Genomic DNA, 18,435 nt, shown 5'->3' on the forward strand with positions numbered 1-18,435 from the left:
TCTTACGGGAACAATTACCTTTATGCAGTCTTCCTATTTCCTGATTTACCCTGGTCTTTAGCCTTTCCCACTGTCCTCAAGTGACAGATCTAACTTCCTAAGTCTGATTCTTACCCACCCACCCACACCCCATACCTAGCTTATGCTGTGTTTAACCTTTAAAGCGTGGTGATGTCCCCAAACACACCATGCTACTCTTGCCTGACTGCCACGGTGCATGCTGTTTAATCTTCCTGGATGACTCAGGAGGAAAGGTAAGTCTATGAAGAGGCAGCACATGGCAGGAAATATATTGATTCATTTACTCGTTCTATTCACTCACTGTACCACAGCCACTGAGAATCTACCACATGCCAGATACTCTTCCAGGCCCTGGGAATATACTAGGCAATAAAACAGAAAAGGCCAGTTTTTTTGTGCACCTTAGACTCTCTTGAGTTCTCACTGGGTCTTTGAAGGCACAGATGTGGGAACCAACATTTGCAGCAGGGTAGATGGTTTGCATCTAAGGCAACCTTAATATCCTGGTGATTTTCAGAAATATGGGAAAACAAATTGAAAGAATTGGGACTATGGGGAATGCAAAGCCATGAACTACTTCATTGAACAACATAGTCAAACACAGTGTAAAGGAAAAATTACGAGGATACTGCTAACTATGCATTTGTGCGTGCACACACACACACACACTGGGGCCTCAGTGCAAACTTACCTGAAGTAGAGAAATTGTCATTTCAGAGGTTTCTGAAGACATCAGAGACAGTTAGAAATGGTATTAAAGAGCCAAACTGCTAATTGTTGGTCTTGGATGGGCATTTAGGAACAGGGAGGACAGGAGAAGGGCCTCCTGAAAGGGCACAGAGAGCCTCTCATATACTTTGCTGATGCTCCTCATTAAGGAAACCAAGTCCCCAGGATGCAGTTATCGGGGTTAAGAGAAGAATACAATATAAGGGGGTGCTGGTTCTGTACCTAAAACCTCAAGTCACACCCTGGCACTGACCTGGGATGAAAGTTTGGGGCACTATGTAGCCAGGGAGGTCAGGGTAAAAGATTTTTTACAAAGCAAGTGATTTACAATCTCTTCTGACCACAAGGTATGGTGGCCAGCAGGGGGAGGTAGAGTCAAGCAGGCCTGGGACCGGCCTGCAGGAGCCTGGGATTGAGACGAGACCTCACCCTGGACTCATGGTGTAACCACTGCAATCTGTGCAAGGCCCTGTTCTCAGTTTCTACATCTGTAAACAGGAATAATAAGAGCCTTAACCCTATCCTTAAACAGCCAATTAAAATGCTCTTTTGTAGGATAAAGTAATATATGTACAACTTTTCCTAAGGACTAGTTCAACCACATGAAATTTTTGCTGTATTATACTGTTTATAGCTAGATAAAAAAGGCAAATTCATATTGTTCAATCTAATACAATGTCAGGACTAGAGCAGAGGTATAGTTAATATCAGTTATTATTATTTTATTCTTTGATCTATCTTGTAACACTTTTATATCTGGATTGACTAGCTCTTTGAATTTTATGTCTTCTGATATAAGAAATAAAAATGTAAGTTTTACATGTCCAGTCATTAGTTCAATTAACATGTCAGTTTATAAAGGGCCCCATAAATAGGTGATTTAAATTATTATACCAAATTTTAAAAATGTAGTCTTCAAAATATCTCTGAATTTCAACATATCTTAATGACTACTGACCACAGCATTAATCAATCAATAAAAATAAACTTTATAGGGACTTATATACACATCTTTAATCAGACATGTTCCATTAAATAATAATCACTGCATTTTAAATAGCACATTACTCTGAAAGAACTGGGCAGGAACTCTCTATTTCCACTCATGTTCTATTTTCAGCCATTTTTATGTTAAATCAAATAGAAATAAAATTTTTAGACCTTTGTACTACACTTACCCAATTTACCTTATGAATGTAATTTAAGACATCATGACTTCTAAAGAATATTAACATAGTTACAAAATTAAATGTATAGTGAATAATAAACATGAACCACATTTTGTTTTTCCCTTTCCTCTTGCTCGCTTCATGCCATGAAACGGCAGCCATGAAACAACTAGTCTGAAGTTCAGTAACACTGAGAGACGCCTGCAAACGGACGGGACCGAACCGCAGCTCCAGGGAAGCACAACGGACAGGGATCACCTCCCTGTTTTCAGAATGCATCTTCTGTTCGTTACATGAGGAAGAGTGAGCAACGAGACTTTCATATTCACAAAATTTTATATCTTCAAAACGAGAGGAATATATTGTTGCCAAGCTACATTCATGTTTCTTGATGTAACTGCTGTTTTTTTCAAATAATTAATTTAATTTGCCCAGTAGGTATCGTGCATTGACTGCACAGGCTTTAGTTACATCACCTAATGTCAATGCGCATGGTGTATTACTTTGTAAACTGTGGAGGAATACATATAAGGTACAGCTAGTATGTGAAAAGATACTTACTTTTCACCAAGAGAGCCACAGGTAACATCAGTCGACAGAGAAAAGGCAAAATTTTCAGTCACTTCAGCGAAGTGACTGAATCCCCTAGTGTCCTTGCGCTTCGGGTTAATAAGAGTACAAAGAATCTCATAGAATAGATTTCGGTTTTCAATACTGAATGCTTGACTTTTTCCTTCAACAGTTATCTGGAAAAATCCAAGTATAAGAATTTAGCTTCAAAAATAAAGTGATTAAATAATATGTATCATATAATACAATGTGTTCTTTATTAACAATTATTGGCATTAACAAAATAAGGATGAACCTATGAGGAATTAAGTGAAATCAGTATCAAAATTATATTTCAAATACATCCATTTATACTTTAAAAGCATAAATAATCATCTAAAAGAAATGGCATAATTATCAAAATAGTTTATATTTAATAACTAGACAAAGCCCAAAATGGTTGCATGAATCACTTATTTTTAACTACAATAATTAACATCATGTGTCAAAATTAATCTCACTTTTACATCTACCCCAAGAATTCTTATTCTTTTGACCAACAATTAAGGAAATAAGTACAAGAATATCTGTCCATAAAAGAAGCACAATTATTCTTGATTATCAGTATTTCGATGAACAGAAGCCACCACATACCACTTAAGTTTCTAAAACATCAAATGAGAAAATCCTATTCCAACCAGGAGTAGTCAAGAGCTCCTGGCATTCTTCCCGTTAGCGTAAGTATGAGCCTTCCTGCCTTAAAGGACTGGAATATTTGTTGTTCGAGGATAAAGGAGAACAAATAAGAGGAAAACTGCCTTCACAATTTTTTTTTTCTGTTACAGAATGATAGGGATCACATCTTTATTGTCTGGCTCAGCTTTGGTGTGAAGGCATTGCCTTGATATTCCACTACACTCATGTATCTGAGAAGTCCCTGTTAGTTCTTCAACATCCAAATTAGTCATCATTTCCTCTGACTTCTACACTGTGCCCCACCTGCCTCATCACATACACCATCACTGTCTTTGCAGTCTGCATGTACCTTTATTGATGAACTTCTGGCGACATTGAAATGATTGGTCTGTCACTCTTACTAGTTAAGCTCATTGAGGAAATGGCTCATGTTCTCCATATTATTTTTTACATTTTTATAATCCACATGGTACCAAGCTGATAGCTGAACTGAAGATGTAAGTGTAAGAGTAGCCATCTCAAAGATAGTAAGGAAGAGTGGAGAAGAATCGATACGGAAAAGGTGATAAAAAGTACAGAATAAAATTTAACAAAGTAAAAATTACACTGGAAACAAGGATTAGCCCACTGGATACTGAAACAAACTGAATTATGTCACGTGGAAAATAAACTCAAGGAATGCTCCCAGGATCCAGGGAAAACATTGCAAGTAGGACCAATCCGTAAGATACAACAGGCATGCAAAGGGAGCAGGCAGAAGTAAAAAACTACACAGGTGGATGATCAGCTAAAGAATTACCCCTGTCTATAAATACGGAGTTTGCTTTATATCAGTGAAAGTTAGAAACAGAAACAATACCAGATGTATCTGGCGATTTTTAAATATTATTTCAAGAGTTAAAAAAACTTACCAGAAAACCAGACAGGAAAAATAATTACTAACAGAGAAACAAACATTCAGTTTGACAGACTTTTTTTGGCAAATGAAAAGCCAGAAACCACATGTGCTCTGTGCTCTGAAAAGCCAGAGCAACATGTGGAGTTTTGAGAACTAAAGGCTAGGATCCAAAAATTCTAGGGCCACCCCACCTTCATTCACATTCAAGGGCAAAAACAAGTTTCTTTTAGTAAAACACACACACACACACACACACACACACACAAACCCCAAAGATCATTTACATAATCCTTTGTTTCTCTAGGTGCTGTTCTCCGCTGATTATATTAACTTCTCTAATTTTTACAACAATCTTGTGAAGGGGATGCTAGTGCTGTTTTGTTTTGTTTCCAAAAAAGGAAACCGAGGCAGAAAGAGAATACCTCACCTGCCTGAAAGCACTGAGATGGTGAAGAGGAGGCACTCGTGACAGCCACCTGCACTGACTCGAAACACCCCTCCACTGACCTGTCCCAAAATCACAGGCCTCAGTCTGGAGACAGGTCATGTAAAATCATTGCAAGCATGAAATATAAATAGTGAAGTACAGAGCTAAGTCTAAGTCACTGTTGGTGTGATTATAAAATAAATCAAATGAGAAAAATAATTCTTAAAATACAAGATACATAGCATAAAAAGTATACGATAAGAAGAAATATTTTTGCTCTACAAGACCATTTTATGTAAACAAGAGAAAAACCACCAAAATTATCAAAATCAGCTTACAAAAAAGTAAAGAGCCTGAGTCAACCATGGGAAATTTTTTTCTTTTAACTGTCAGGAGAGAAAACAAAAAGGGAGATTTCACAGAACATATAATTCCTGTTCTTTCAAGTGTCCCAGAACAAAGCATTAGTGGCAACGCCTCCTGACTCATGTTTTACCAAGCTTTCAAAACCTGGAAACTAAAACCCTAAAAAATTAAATTTTGCATATCAAATCCAGCTGTCTTAAAAGACTGACATTATTATTAAGCAAAGGCAGCATTTTGAATAATTTTCATTACACCATACCTAGGAAAATCAAAGAACAGAATATTATGTCAGAGCAAAATTTTGCACAAACCCACAGCTAGATTTTATCCAAAATACAGTGAGTCATTTAAAATTCTTGCTCTTTTAGCACAATATTTGTGCCTTCAGAACATAAATAAGTAGTCACTTCCAGTGAGTGTAACAATAATATGTGAGATTTATTGAGCTCTTTCTGTAAAAAAATATATGGTACAGAGCAGATTCTATTCCAAAGAAGTTAGAATTTGGAGGAAAGTCAGACTTACAAATAAGAAATAATTTCACTTAAAATATAATATCTTACAAAATGAAGTTCTGTTGAATATGTGGAAGTTCCACCCCTGAATTTGAGGCTACTTTAGAGTTTATACTAGGTACATATGAAAGGTAAGAATAGCTGCCAGGTAGAGTATAGGTGACTCTAGTGAATCTAAGATAAGCAACCAATAAGTATTTGACATAAGTACCTGCAAATATAAATGTTTTTATTTTTAATATACTTAAAATCTATTCATGCATTGTTCATATAAAATTCAAAGTTAACTGGGCATCCTGCACTTTATTTGCTAAAATTTTAAACCTACTATATGTGATTATATATATTTTTCAGTATCTGTTTTATTACTGCTTTATTCTCATTATTATAAATGTGTTTAAAACATGAAATCCTTTTGCATGTGATGGATATATCAAGCCTCTGTAAATACTGATTATTTTTCCAGTTTTTGTTATTATAAACTGTACTGAAATAAACTTTCCTATTACACATATATATGCACAAATATTCCCCACACCACTGGATGTCTTTTTTCCCTTAACTAGTTCCCCCAGTTTCATTGAGATATAATTCACATATAACATTAGCTGCCTTTTGACTTTGTTTGTTATGTATGCAGAAATTATTTTTTTTAACTTTATGTGGCCGAGTTTATCAATCATTTCCTTTATGACTTCTGGGTTTCCTTTTATGCTTTAGGAAGACCTTCCCCACTTCAAACTTATATATTAAAGATGATTTGTACTTACGGTCAAAAAGGAAGCATAGGTAAACATGGTACATGTATCCTCCCACAACCACATCAAAATTACAACTCAACTACAGAACCACCACCTTTCAGAGCTGCCTGAGATCTAGCTGAATGCAAGCCCTACACCTAGGGACTTAGAGAAGCCACATCAAGACTGGTAGGGTGGACAGAGGCACAGAACGTGCTAGTCCCACACCCACGTGTGGTAGAAAAACATCAGGTAAGAAATCTCAGCTATGGAGGTCCCCCCTGAGGAGAGAGGGGTACTAGCCCTACACCAGGCCCCCCAGCCCAGGTATCCAGTGCCAGGAAGAAAGGTCCCCAAAACTTCTGGCTGTAAAAACCCATGGGGATTATGGCTGAGTGAGACAGGGGGCTTCTGGGGTCCCAGTAGTTTCTCTTAAAGGGACCATGCAACGACTCACTCAGACTCACTCACTCCGAGCTCCTATGCTGGGGCAGTAGCTTCAAAGGCACCAAGGACATATGAGGAGGACCTGAATTTCCTAGCATCAGTGCCAGAGCTGGGGTAGGGGGAAGGTTTCTGCCAGACAGAAGTGTAGGGAGAGGCCACTGTTCCTTTTCCGAGCCCTTCCCCAACAAAGCTGGCAGGGAGGCTCCATTTCTGAGTCTCTATCCGCCTGGCTCACACTGTTCACCCTGCCCAGTGATTCTCTGAGACTTTGTCCCACCCATCTTTTGAGCCCACCCAAGCTGTTTCCAGTGATTTTTCCATATCCTTGGTATGGCTCATACTGTCTTGGCTCATACTTCAGACTTTCCTAAAATCTCTCAAACAAGCAACATCTAGCCTCAACATGTCCTTACCTCTCGCTATGTGGCCTCAGGCTTGGCACTAGCAGAAGCCAGCATGGTTTGTAGTTTGGCCTCACCTGGGCACCTCCAAGCCCAACAGAGTAGCAGCTATCTGTAGATTGCTTTGTAGCTCATGTCAGGTGGTCCTGGGTAGAACCCAAGAAGCCTCTGGCCTTGGTCTGCACTTTCTGGGATGCCCCAGAGCCAGCACACCTCATGGACAGCTTCAGACCACACTGAAGCACCTTCCAATCACCTCCACAACCGACACACTCAAGGGGCAAACTCAGCGGGCACCAGAGCCCTGCCAAAGTAAGTCCTGCTCTGTAAGGTGGGTCCTTGCGCAGCTGATCCTCCACAGCGGTCTGGTGGTCACAGCCACTTCATGTAGCCAACTGGCCTGGGGATAAATCCTTCCCATTGATGTGCCTACAGCAATCAAGACTCAACAACACCAAGAGGGTGTAGACAGACATGTAGGGGGCACACCCAGAGGGCCGAACTTGGGGGATTGAGGAAGCTGTGTCACTGGACCCTACAGAACACTTACTACAACCAAGCACAGGAGATATATAAGCTCCACCTAATTCATAGACACAAACACAGAGAGGTAGCCAAAATGAGGGGACAAAGAAATATGGCACACATGAAAGAACAGAACAAAACCCCAGAAAAAGAACTAGACAAAATGGAGATAAGCAATCTAGCAGACGCAGTGTTCAAAACACTGGTTATAATGATGCTCAGTGAACTTACTGAGGACTTTAACAGTATAAAAAAAGGACATGTAAACCATAAAAAAGAGAGTCAAAAATTAAGGATACACTAACTAAAATGAAGAATAATTTACAGGGAATCAACAGTAGAGTATATGAAGCCAAGAATCAAATAAGTGATTTGGAACATAAGGAAGCATAAAATACCCAATCAGAACAGCAAAAAAAAAAAAAGAATCCAAAAACATGAAGACAGTGTAAGGGGCCACTGGGACAACTTCAAGTCACCAACATTTGCATCATGAAGATGCCAGAAGAAGGAGAGAAAGAGCAAGAAATTGAAAACATATTTGAAAAAATAATGACAGAAAACTTCCCAAACCTGGTGAAGGAAATAAACATACAAGTCCAGGAAGCACAAATCGTTTCAAACAAGATAAAACCAAAGAGGCTCACACTAAGACACATCATAATTAAAATGCAAAAAGTTAAAGACAAAAAATCTTAAAATCAACGAGAGAAAAGCAACCAGTTACCTACAAGGGAGCTCTCATAGACTGTCAGCTGATATCTTAACAGTAACTTTGCAGACCAGAATATAGTCAATGATATTCTAGTAAGTATGTATGGTGTCAGATGGGTACGAGATTTATCGAGATGATCACGTGGTAAGTTATATATTGTCCAATCATTGAGGTGTACACCTAAAACTACTATAATATTATATGCCAACTGTGATTTAAAAATAAAAATGGTTTGAGTTAAAAAATGATTCATCCATGTTTTCTGCTTCCATGGTTTCAGTTTTACAATTAAATCTCTGATCTGCCTGTTATTTATTTTGAAGTAGGGTGTAAGAGATTCAGTTCTCTTTTTCTTTCAAATGGTTAAATCAGCTATCACAACACCGTTTACAGAGTAATTTTTGACTACTGATCTAAAATGGCACCTTTATCATATATGAAATATTCATATGCATTTGCATTTATTTCTGCACCTTTTGTTCTATTCCATTGATCTGAATGTCTATGCCTACACCATAGCCACCCTGATTTAATCACTGTAACTCCACAATGTATTTTCATATTTGGTGAGTTAAGATCCCTCTCATTTTTCTTCTTTTTCAAAAACTTTCTGCTCATTCTAACAGGTATATTCCTCCAAGTGAACTAGAGCATCATTTTTTCCAAGAAAAAAAATTCAAAGTAACTTATTTTGATAGGGTTTCTATTTTATTATAGGTTAAGGAAAATTGTCATCTCTATAATACTGAGTATTTTTTTTGACAAACAAGGTATAGAGTTCTATTTATTCAAGTCTTTTATGTTACTCTAGAATTTTTCAATGTTCTTTAGATGATATATAAGATATAATATGTGTAGCTATTAAGTCAGTTACTCAGATCAGCAGATGTAAGTATTGAAATACACATAAAAATAGGTTGAAAATAAAACCTGGTTGGTCTAAGTCCACACCAATTTGAATGCCTCTAGTTATGTGGTCATTCCTGGGATTTCCTTTTTGTGAAAGTTTTCAGTGCCCTGGAGAAGCAGGGAATAAGCAGAGGGAAAAAGCTCCTGTTCTCTGGCATTTAAACAGGAAGAAAGTTGTAGATATTCTAGTTCCAGTTCTCTTTTTATAGACTCAAAAAACCAAGACGCAATTTCAAAAGATACTTGTCTACTTTCTGGAGAATCAGAGCAGAACCTGTAGCTTCTGACACCCAGTGCCCCTTTTCACACACTGGGCTGTCCCTCCTGCTGCAACAGATAACTCATCACTCTCTGCATGTAAGACTGAGGTTTCCAAAAAGGCGTAAATCACATGCAAACAAAAGTACAGTGTTAAATATGAGAAATTCTACTCCTATGTTCAGAAATTTAACTCTATCATAATTTCACGATAACTGACATTATAGATGTGTATGTTTTATTTTCTAAATTTATGAAACCTTACTAAACCGACCACTGACACTTGCAAGCATTTACCTTGTCTATTAAGTGCATCACGGCACTGAGCTGTTCATCAGTGTTCTCTGTGGCCACTTTCACACTGATGCTGTGAAGCACTCTGTTGAGAATGTCACCATCCAGGGGCTGCTGGAGCTGATCCGCAAGCCCCCAAACGGCCTGCAAATCTGCGTCGGACACAAGCGTGATGTTGGCAGTCCCATACACTTTATCAATTCTGGCACCGCCTTTTGGGTCAAAAAGCACAATCTGGAAGCGTTTAGGAAATGGATTTAAAGACCCTGTCTCTGGGGTTAAGATGACATCCAATATGGTGTTTCTCTGGCCAGGTTCAAAGACCAAGGTGCCTTCAGTTCTCACAAAATCCTTCCCAGAAACAGCTGGAGATATGAGAGCACGACCCATTGTTTCAGCACTCCTCAGTTCCTAGAAATTAAACAACATGCATCAGTGAGGCTGCAGCTCCTCCTCTCCTGTCTTAAGTGAACTCTCACTCCTTAAACAAATCCTGTTGTTTCTCTTAAGCATACTGATGGGCCATAACAACAGTACAACTAGATCATCGGGTTTTATACTTTTTCTAATCTCCTAAGATAAGTTAGAGGGGAAAGAGTACACCACACACAGTGATGAGGTCAGGAAAAACAGATACCTTTGAGTAGACCAAGGAAGAGAGGGACAACCATCACTACTGCCTCGCAGAACTTCTGCAGTTGTGGACACACTGAAAATTGTGCTATAAACAATACATGCTGCAAAATGTAAGTATGGAGAAAAAGAGGGAATATTTACATTTTCATTTTCACCTACAAATGTGGGAGAGATGCGATTTGGGGACGGGTAGAGAGAAAGCAGAGGGATGAAAGGAAGAAACAGGAGAAATTGGTTATCTTGTTATTTTTACTTAGATAAGAAAATATCCAGAAAATACTCAAAGGAATAAGGACCTTGGGCCTATATACCTCTGAATTTCTTCAAACTTTGGTTGTTAAAAGATTTTTGCAAATTGAAGCATGAGAACTTAGTCAAGGAAGAAACAAAGTAACATGCAGCTATTTACTAATATTTACTAATGAGCAAACAAATATTAAACTTCTGACGTCTGCCAGGTGACACCTGCGGATGCAGATATGAGCAACAGAATACCCGCACTCATGGAACCTAGCAGAGGGTATAGATTGTATAAAAGTTACAGAATTAACAACATAACTTTAAATGAAGATGGATTCTATGAAGAAGAGTAGGGTTAGGTAGGGGCCTGCAGGGTGGTGATAAGGGCACTATTTTAGATAAGGTTACTCAGCGAAGCTCTTGATGTGGTATTTGAGCAGAGGCCTCAGTGATGTAAGGCAACAGGCCACAGAAGGATCTGAGGGGAAATATTCTAGGCAGAGGGGGAATAGCAAGTACAAAGGTGCTGAGGAAGAGTCAGAAGGACAATGTGGTTGGAAAAATAAAAGTACAAGAAGCTGGCATCAGAGAGGTGGGCAGGGGCCAGATCACGCATGTCCATTTACCAGGTGTGGCAGGAAGACACTGCAGGACCCCAGGAGAGTGACACATTTTATTTCATATTTTTATGACTCTTCTGGCTCTCATGCATAGTTAGGCTATAGCAGGAGATGTGCATGAGGCAGGGAGAAGAGATAGGAGGCCGTTGTATTAGTTCATGCAAAAAACAATGGTAACTTGAAGTAGGGTTGTATGAGTAGAAAGAGTGATATGTGCTCAGATGGGGAATATCCTTTGCTGAGCCAGTAGGTGGAGAGGAAGAGGAGAATTGAGGATTTTCACTTCAATGAATGGTGGAAAACTGGGGAAATATTGTCCAGGGAGAACTCAAGAGTTATTTAGTGTATATATTAAGCCTTAGATGCTTTTTAGACACTCAAATGAGGATGTCAAGTAGAAGCAATAAGATAGATGACTCCAGATAAGGATGGTAAAGAGGCTGGTGATAAAAATCCAGGAGTTCCCATTTTACCAATGACATTTGAAGAAAACAGATCTGGATGGTCTAGCCTAGAGAGTGCCTCTTCGTGCACCCCACTATTTACCGGTTGGGAAGACCAGCTAGGCAACAGGAAAGAGCTGCCAGTGCAGGGAGGGCTGAGAGCAAGAAAGGAGGCTGCTCCAGAAGCCCAAAGGAGAAGAGGATGCTTCCAGAAGGAGGAAGTGACCAAGTGCATCAAAAAATGAAAAATCAATGAAGATAAAAGGTTTTTAAGAACACCTGCAGCAAAATGATAAAAGAAAAAAACTTGTAGAAGGACACAACACAAAAGCCTATCATCTTCAGGTCGGACAAGTATCCACTGTCACACTACGTCACAGCGGTAGTGAAGGAACGACACACGTAACACGCTCCTTTCTCAGAAACGTGTTCTTGACAAAGGAAATGCACCATAAAACAATCCAATTGGCAGAACCTCATTTGCATAATTTCCAAAACAGATAAACCTAAACAGCATATGGTAGATGGTGAAACTATAAATAAAAGCAAGAAAAAAATTCAACATGAAATTGAGGATACAGGTTATCTGCAAGATGGGGAGAGGTTATCCTGCAAGGAAAATGCAGGCTGGCATAAGAGAAGGTTCGCAGCAGCTAGTTCTACGATCCTGTTGAAGCTGAATTCCGTAGGTGGCGGTGACCTTGTTATTGTGAACTACACATATACATCTGTCTACTGTTTTCTGGCAGGATTGCACAATTCAGACATTTAAAGAAAATGGAACAACCAATATGTTCTTGTATTTACAAAATACATATAAAAAACGAGAAGCACTATGTAATTTAAAAGAAACAATGTGAGAATAAGAAGGAAAGGCATGTTCTTCCGTGAGCTTGTGTGTTGTGGGCTAGAACACACACACATATAAATGAAAGGGTTTTAAATCGGTTTGCAAGTTTGGCTTAGCCACAGGCCTACTGGTTTTAATGGGAACTGAAATGAGTGGTGTTTTCATTATCTCCAAACTTTATATCCCTTAACTTTTTATCTCAAATATATAGACAAAAGGGAGCTAATGCCACGACGATAGTATTTATGTACTGGGAATGCTGACCTACCACAGGGTATGTATAATACACTACAGCTAGTGTTTTAACTACAGTTCAAAAATCTGTTCTAAAGAAGTAAGATGAAGATTGATATCACTGTAACAGAATAGCAACTTGGTCCGTAATTATTTTCTCATTCTTGCCAGCTACTGGAAAATAGAATTATATGTCCTTCTCTTCCAGTAATGCGCTAGCATTCAGAGACAGAAAATGCAAGGGCAGTGAAGCAACAGGAAAATAAAATAATACCAAAGAAGTGACACATTTATTTCTAATCTTTGAAATTAAGCTTTTTATTGGAGATAATCGTAGATTCACATGCAGTTATAAGAAATAATGAGGCGACATCCTGCACCCTTTACCCGGTCGCCCTGGTTGGTAACCTCCTGCGTAGCTGTACTGGATCACAGCCGATGCTGACGTTGGCCCAGTCAACATACACAACGCTCCCCTCACCACGGGGGATCCTTCACGTTGTTACAGGGTTATAAAAACGCTACAGGTTTCATGCTAGTGGCAGCATGTATTTTGCAAGGAATCATTTATGAAGAATGTAGATGATATAAATAAATACGATAGAGATAGTGGCACGCAGATTCCTATTTTGGCAACTCCAATCCTTTCTCATCTGAGTGCGTAAACTAGGTTAACGTGTGCCTCTAATCTCTTTATCATCTGTTCATCTCCAGTTCCCTGCCTGCATTCTACAAAGTAGTGAGCCTATGGTGATACATGTTTCATGGGAGAAGAAGAATGAAGTGCATACTTTTTTTCATTTCTCTTCTTAACTTAAATGCTCAGGAAAAAAAAAATACAAAAATCTCTCTACTATGAATCATTCTCATTGTGTTCATAGCTATTTATAATGGAGTTTATTTCTAGATTCTCATATGACAGAGAGTTCTGTCTTCTCATGTGCCAAGCTGCGGACTCTGTCATAAAGACAAGCTTTTCTGCCTGGCCAACTCCCACGATAAGTCACTAGCCAGGGCTCCTGTCCTCACTTGCCATTCCTGACTCACTGACTGCTACAGCAAACTGGCTGCATGGATGTGTTCTGTGCATAAAATGTTCTATGTGTTTGAGCCACCCAACAGTGACATGGCCAAGCATATATTAAACAGCACTTTTAAAAAAAACAAAACAAAAATAAAATCTTTGAAACCTTGAGGCCCAATGAGCCACCGGGTTTGGAATCTTTCAAACAGGGGAAAAGGTGGCACTGTCCAAAGTGGCAGTTTTCATGTTGTGGGTTTCTGGGAGTTATATGAGTCGAGGAGAACAAAACATAGGGCAAGTTCCCATCCCCAGAATCGTGCTTCAAGCAAAGGAGATAATACTTTTATTTCTGTGTGGTGGAATTTTGCTGCTAAAACACAGTTTAAAAAACAATGCTGGGAAGGCATATGGTGCTGCCTGGACTAAGCCTGGCATCTGGTCACTTCACATCACATGGTTTTCCTCTTCTGAGTCCCTGACACCTACCTGCTCCTTCTCATTCACCTGGTGTCACCTAACAGGAAGGATGTGAAAGTGGCAGGAAGACAACATGTACTTACGGATTTAAAGAAACATAAAGATCAGTTAGTGTCTGAGGTGCTGCGAAAGATTTTCAACTAGTTCAGGTACAAACAATAACAAAGACCCTTACTGTTCACTGCTGGTTTTATACAGTTGCATTCTGAAGAGATTTTAACCCTCCAGAAATCACATGGAACAGATTTATGCAAGACAGCTTGCAGTGTACAACCACATTTTTCAAAAGAAAGAAAAATATCAGAGAATATCATTTTAAAACATGATCCAAGTGAAAATAATTGAACTGTTTCAAGGATGAAGCTTAATGTAATAAATATAATGTGAATTATTGTGGAGTCATAAGCAAATAACATATAGATTATTCTTCCTTTCATCACACATGCTATAGTTAAAGAAGAAAACCTTAATGAATCTCAATATATTTCCCACACTTACCTGGGTACTGAAGTTAACTGACACCATTAGTCCTGTCCCAGAGTCCCTGGCCACCTGCAAACTGATTAAAGTGGCCTTTTTATGAGCCACTGGCAGCCGAGAACCCACAGAAAAATACACGAGGCTCCAAGGCCCATCGCTCTGTAAGAACTTAATCTGAGCAAATCTGGCACTATTGTTTATCGCTGCTCCGGCAGTTACTTCATACAGCTCCACAAAAAAATACACCTCAACCTGGGGCACCTGATGATGAAGAAAGAGGGAAAAAAGATGATAACTAACATGGTTCTATTTTTAGGTAAGTCTGATGTTAAGAATTAGTACTATTCATATACATAATTACAGAAAAATATATTTAGAAGTATAGTATCTATAATTACAGAATGAAAATCTTATGTTAGATTACCATGAAACTTACTTTGGGGGCCTTTCTGTAAGAAACACTGTTATTCTCCCTGGGGAAGCATCTTACTATCAAATCAGTGTCAGGAGACAATCTATGTGGACTTCAGTAAGCAACAGATAAATAAAATATATTCACACAATGAAATACTATTTAACAGTTAAAAGAAGTGAACTATTTCAATACTTTTTAGTATGGATGGATCTGACAACGTTAACGAGTGAAAAAAATCAGGTTGCATGATGATAGGTGTAGCATGATACAATAAATGTAAACCTCAACATTATAGAAAGCTTACTATACAGCCTTAATGGATACATACGTATTTACACATTTAAAAATTAAAGTGCCCTGACTCGGTGGCTTGAGTGCTGGGGTCGGGTGGGGGGCAGGGCAGGGCCTGGAGTTGGAATGGCCCTTTAGGCAGAGGAAAAAAGAGAGCGTCAACTTTGTCAGAAAGGTTTTATTTTTAAAGGGTTAAACATAAATATGACAAAATATTGATAATAGTAAATTTGGTAATTTTACGTATTTTTCAAAATTCAGTATCAAGTAAGTCTAAATTTAGTCTGTTGATTATAGTTTGTTCATGTTTCACTGCAGTTCTTTCTCAACAATCTCAAATAGTTCATTTTCTAAAGCCGGCATTCAATTTTATCACAAGCTGTCAGTCACCTGTTTTTACTTATTCGCTTTTACACACAGTAATCTGAACATTGCCAGCTTCCTGTCCGAACTCAAACAAGCTACGCTGATGCACTTCCAACTGCATTTGTCATTGTCTAATCCGATATAATGCATCCGTTTTATGTATCAGCAAGGGCCTCATTCATTTGTTCTGTGACAATTTTAATGAGACTTATGTTACTTATGTCATGAAATAATATAATAAACTCTTTAGTATTACCCAAGATAAGTTGTATCTTAGTCACGGCATAAATGAATTCAATTTCCCTTTATAATCTAACGAATAAACAGCTTTCCTATGGCACATATCATTCTTTACAATTCAACGTCAGTAAGTATTGAAACATAAAGATAGCTGTACTCTTTCCACTTTTGAGAAACAACTTTGGCACCTATGTTAAACTAAAACATTGCAAAAGTATGGGTAATTTTATTCAAGAACTATCATTCCCTAATGGCCAAGTAAGCTTGAATTCACAATAGTTTCATTTAATTAAAGATTTCAGCACTATATTATTTTATTTTTCAGCATATTACATTACAACAGAGACTCTTGTCTTTAGTTTCCAATAAAATATTTCTTCTCACTGTGATGATGATTAGACTATTACTTATAAGCACTTAGAGTCAAAATGGTACATTATAATCTGAATAAGGAACCATCTAAAGTTGAACCGTGTACAGATGGATGTCAACATATACTTCAACTACAGACAAAAGAAATCTTCCAGTCTTGCAAAGAAAAACATGATTCAAACAATATTCCGGAAATATATTGGAAAACCAAAACTCACAGATGGTATCTAAACCTCTCTAGACTTAAGTATGACTGGAGAGCGCACAAGAACCTATTTCGTGTGGAACTGCCAGCAGGCCCCTTTCCCAGTGAAGCAGAAGCACTCCAGGGTGGTCTTTCGCCCAACTAGTATACAGTGATTTCTCCTGGGTCCATATTTGCTCAGTAGCAGTCAATCAAAGTAATAACAAAACAGTATCTTAGTTATTTAAATATTTTTTAAAATATTTGAAACAATCTGTTTAAAGAGAATTTGTGGGTTATAATGTGTTTCCTAAGTTAATTAATTATTACCTTTATACATTTTTCAAATAAAGAACTATTAGATAAAACAGCAGAGAAAGGGGAAGTTCAAAAGATAAGTTTTAATTGTGGCTGAGTAGCTCCCTAGGTAGGGCAAGTTACTTAAATTCTTCATAACTTGAAAATGAAAGTACTGAATAACTGTAGAGATGACAATTGGAGATATTACAGAGTAGAAAAACTTCGAGTCGAGGGTCAGGAGAGTGGACTGAGTTTAGGAGAAGCCACCATTAATCAATGGTATCATTCTATGAATTACTGTTCCAGTTAGAAGTTTTGTTCGTTGTGTGGTGATGTTTCACCTCTCCCACCACTAGTTTCACAGCACCTACTATTTAACTTCTCAGCTGCCTCGGGTTCCATTTCCATCCATGGTGAACAATAGCTACACCAATCCTCTCTTATGAAGGGCCAATTCCTTTCCAAGCACTGTGTGAAGAACCTCTCACTCATTATCTAATTTAATCTAACAGCACCTATTACTAACTCCAACAAACCTGGGAGGCTCCGGAAGGCTAAGTAACTTACCTAAGGTCATTCAGCTAATCAGTGGAAGTGCTGAGATCTGAATCTAGGTTTTCTACTATCAGAGCCCAAACTCTTAATACCATACTACCTCCCAGAACAAGTACAGTATCCTTTCATAAAAAATAAAGAGATGGTTCTTAGGTCAAAAGTCAAAGAATAGTTAAGTTGTGCTGCCCTGGCGAGACCATCAAATACTCTCCAAGTCCACTGCAGAAGCACATGGCTGCAGAGCCAGCTTCATTTATACGTCTTGGGATCAGTTTATCAGAAATGAGGAGTTTGAACCACATGAGCAGTAAATTTCCTTCTAGTGAAAAAAAAGCAATTGTTAAAATGCATATTAGAAGCTCATAGTATTTTTTAAAACATAATTTTCCATTATTCTGTGAATATAATCTTCCCTCTTTTTGAATTTTCTCGTACTGAAATTGGAATGTGTATTACTCTTGCCTACACCTTTCCTTTTAACAGCTGAGAAGACAGTAAGAGCACAAAGCCCTGAAAATTAGCCACATTGTAAAACTCAGCTCTGATTTGAAAAGTCATTAGAAAGAGAAATAGGAGGTGAGACCAGATTCTTTCTCTTGTCTAACTGAAACTACTTGCATACAGGCTTTGTAGCAATTCCCGAACTAGGAAAAATATCTACACAGTTAACATCCTATGAACTTCCTACTATATTCTCTTAAACCTTAATTATAATATCTTTAGTATCTAGGAATTTCCTTAGTATTCTCCTGCAAGAAGGGCAAGCTGAGAAGCGGCAGTCTCCTCTCCCACCTACATTCTAACTTTCCTGTTTCCTTGCTTTCAGCTTCTGTAAATCGCCTGTTTGACTCTCTTCCTTTCTCTCTCCCTTCTGCAGGTAGAGACTCCTTCAAACAGTCTTGAAGCGCAAATCTCCAGATGTTTTGAATCTAGTGAAATCTTTCCAGGAGCCTAATTCACCAAAAATCTTACTTGAAATAGAATCCTCAAAAATCCTCACCAGAATTTTCAATAACTCATGTATGCAACACATATTTATGGAGGATGAT

The 18,435-nt window shown here is 38.2% G+C and overlaps 1 protein-coding gene across 1 annotated transcript in view; it reads right to left on the reverse strand.

Annotated features, from left to right (window-relative positions):
- The window catches only part of ADGRV1 (adhesion G protein-coupled receptor V1), a 489,468-nt gene that overhangs the window by 262,844 nt on the left and 208,189 nt on the right, over positions 1 to 18,435 (reverse strand). The window contains exons 77-79 of the mRNA XM_045197863.2: positions 14,682 to 14,924; positions 9,663 to 10,070; positions 2,481 to 2,665 (exon numbers count right to left, since the gene is read on the reverse strand). Coding sequence (XP_045053798.2) covers positions 2,481 to 2,665; positions 9,663 to 10,070; positions 14,682 to 14,924 — 836 coding nt within the window. The remainder of the gene's footprint in view (positions 1 to 2,480; positions 2,666 to 9,662; positions 10,071 to 14,681; positions 14,925 to 18,435) is intronic.

The sequence above is a fragment of the Desmodus rotundus genome, chromosome 1 (assembly GCF_022682495.2).
Source record: "Desmodus rotundus isolate HL8 chromosome 1, HLdesRot8A.1, whole genome shotgun sequence".
NCBI classification, from domain to species: Eukaryota; Metazoa; Chordata; class Mammalia; order Chiroptera; family Phyllostomidae; genus Desmodus; species Desmodus rotundus.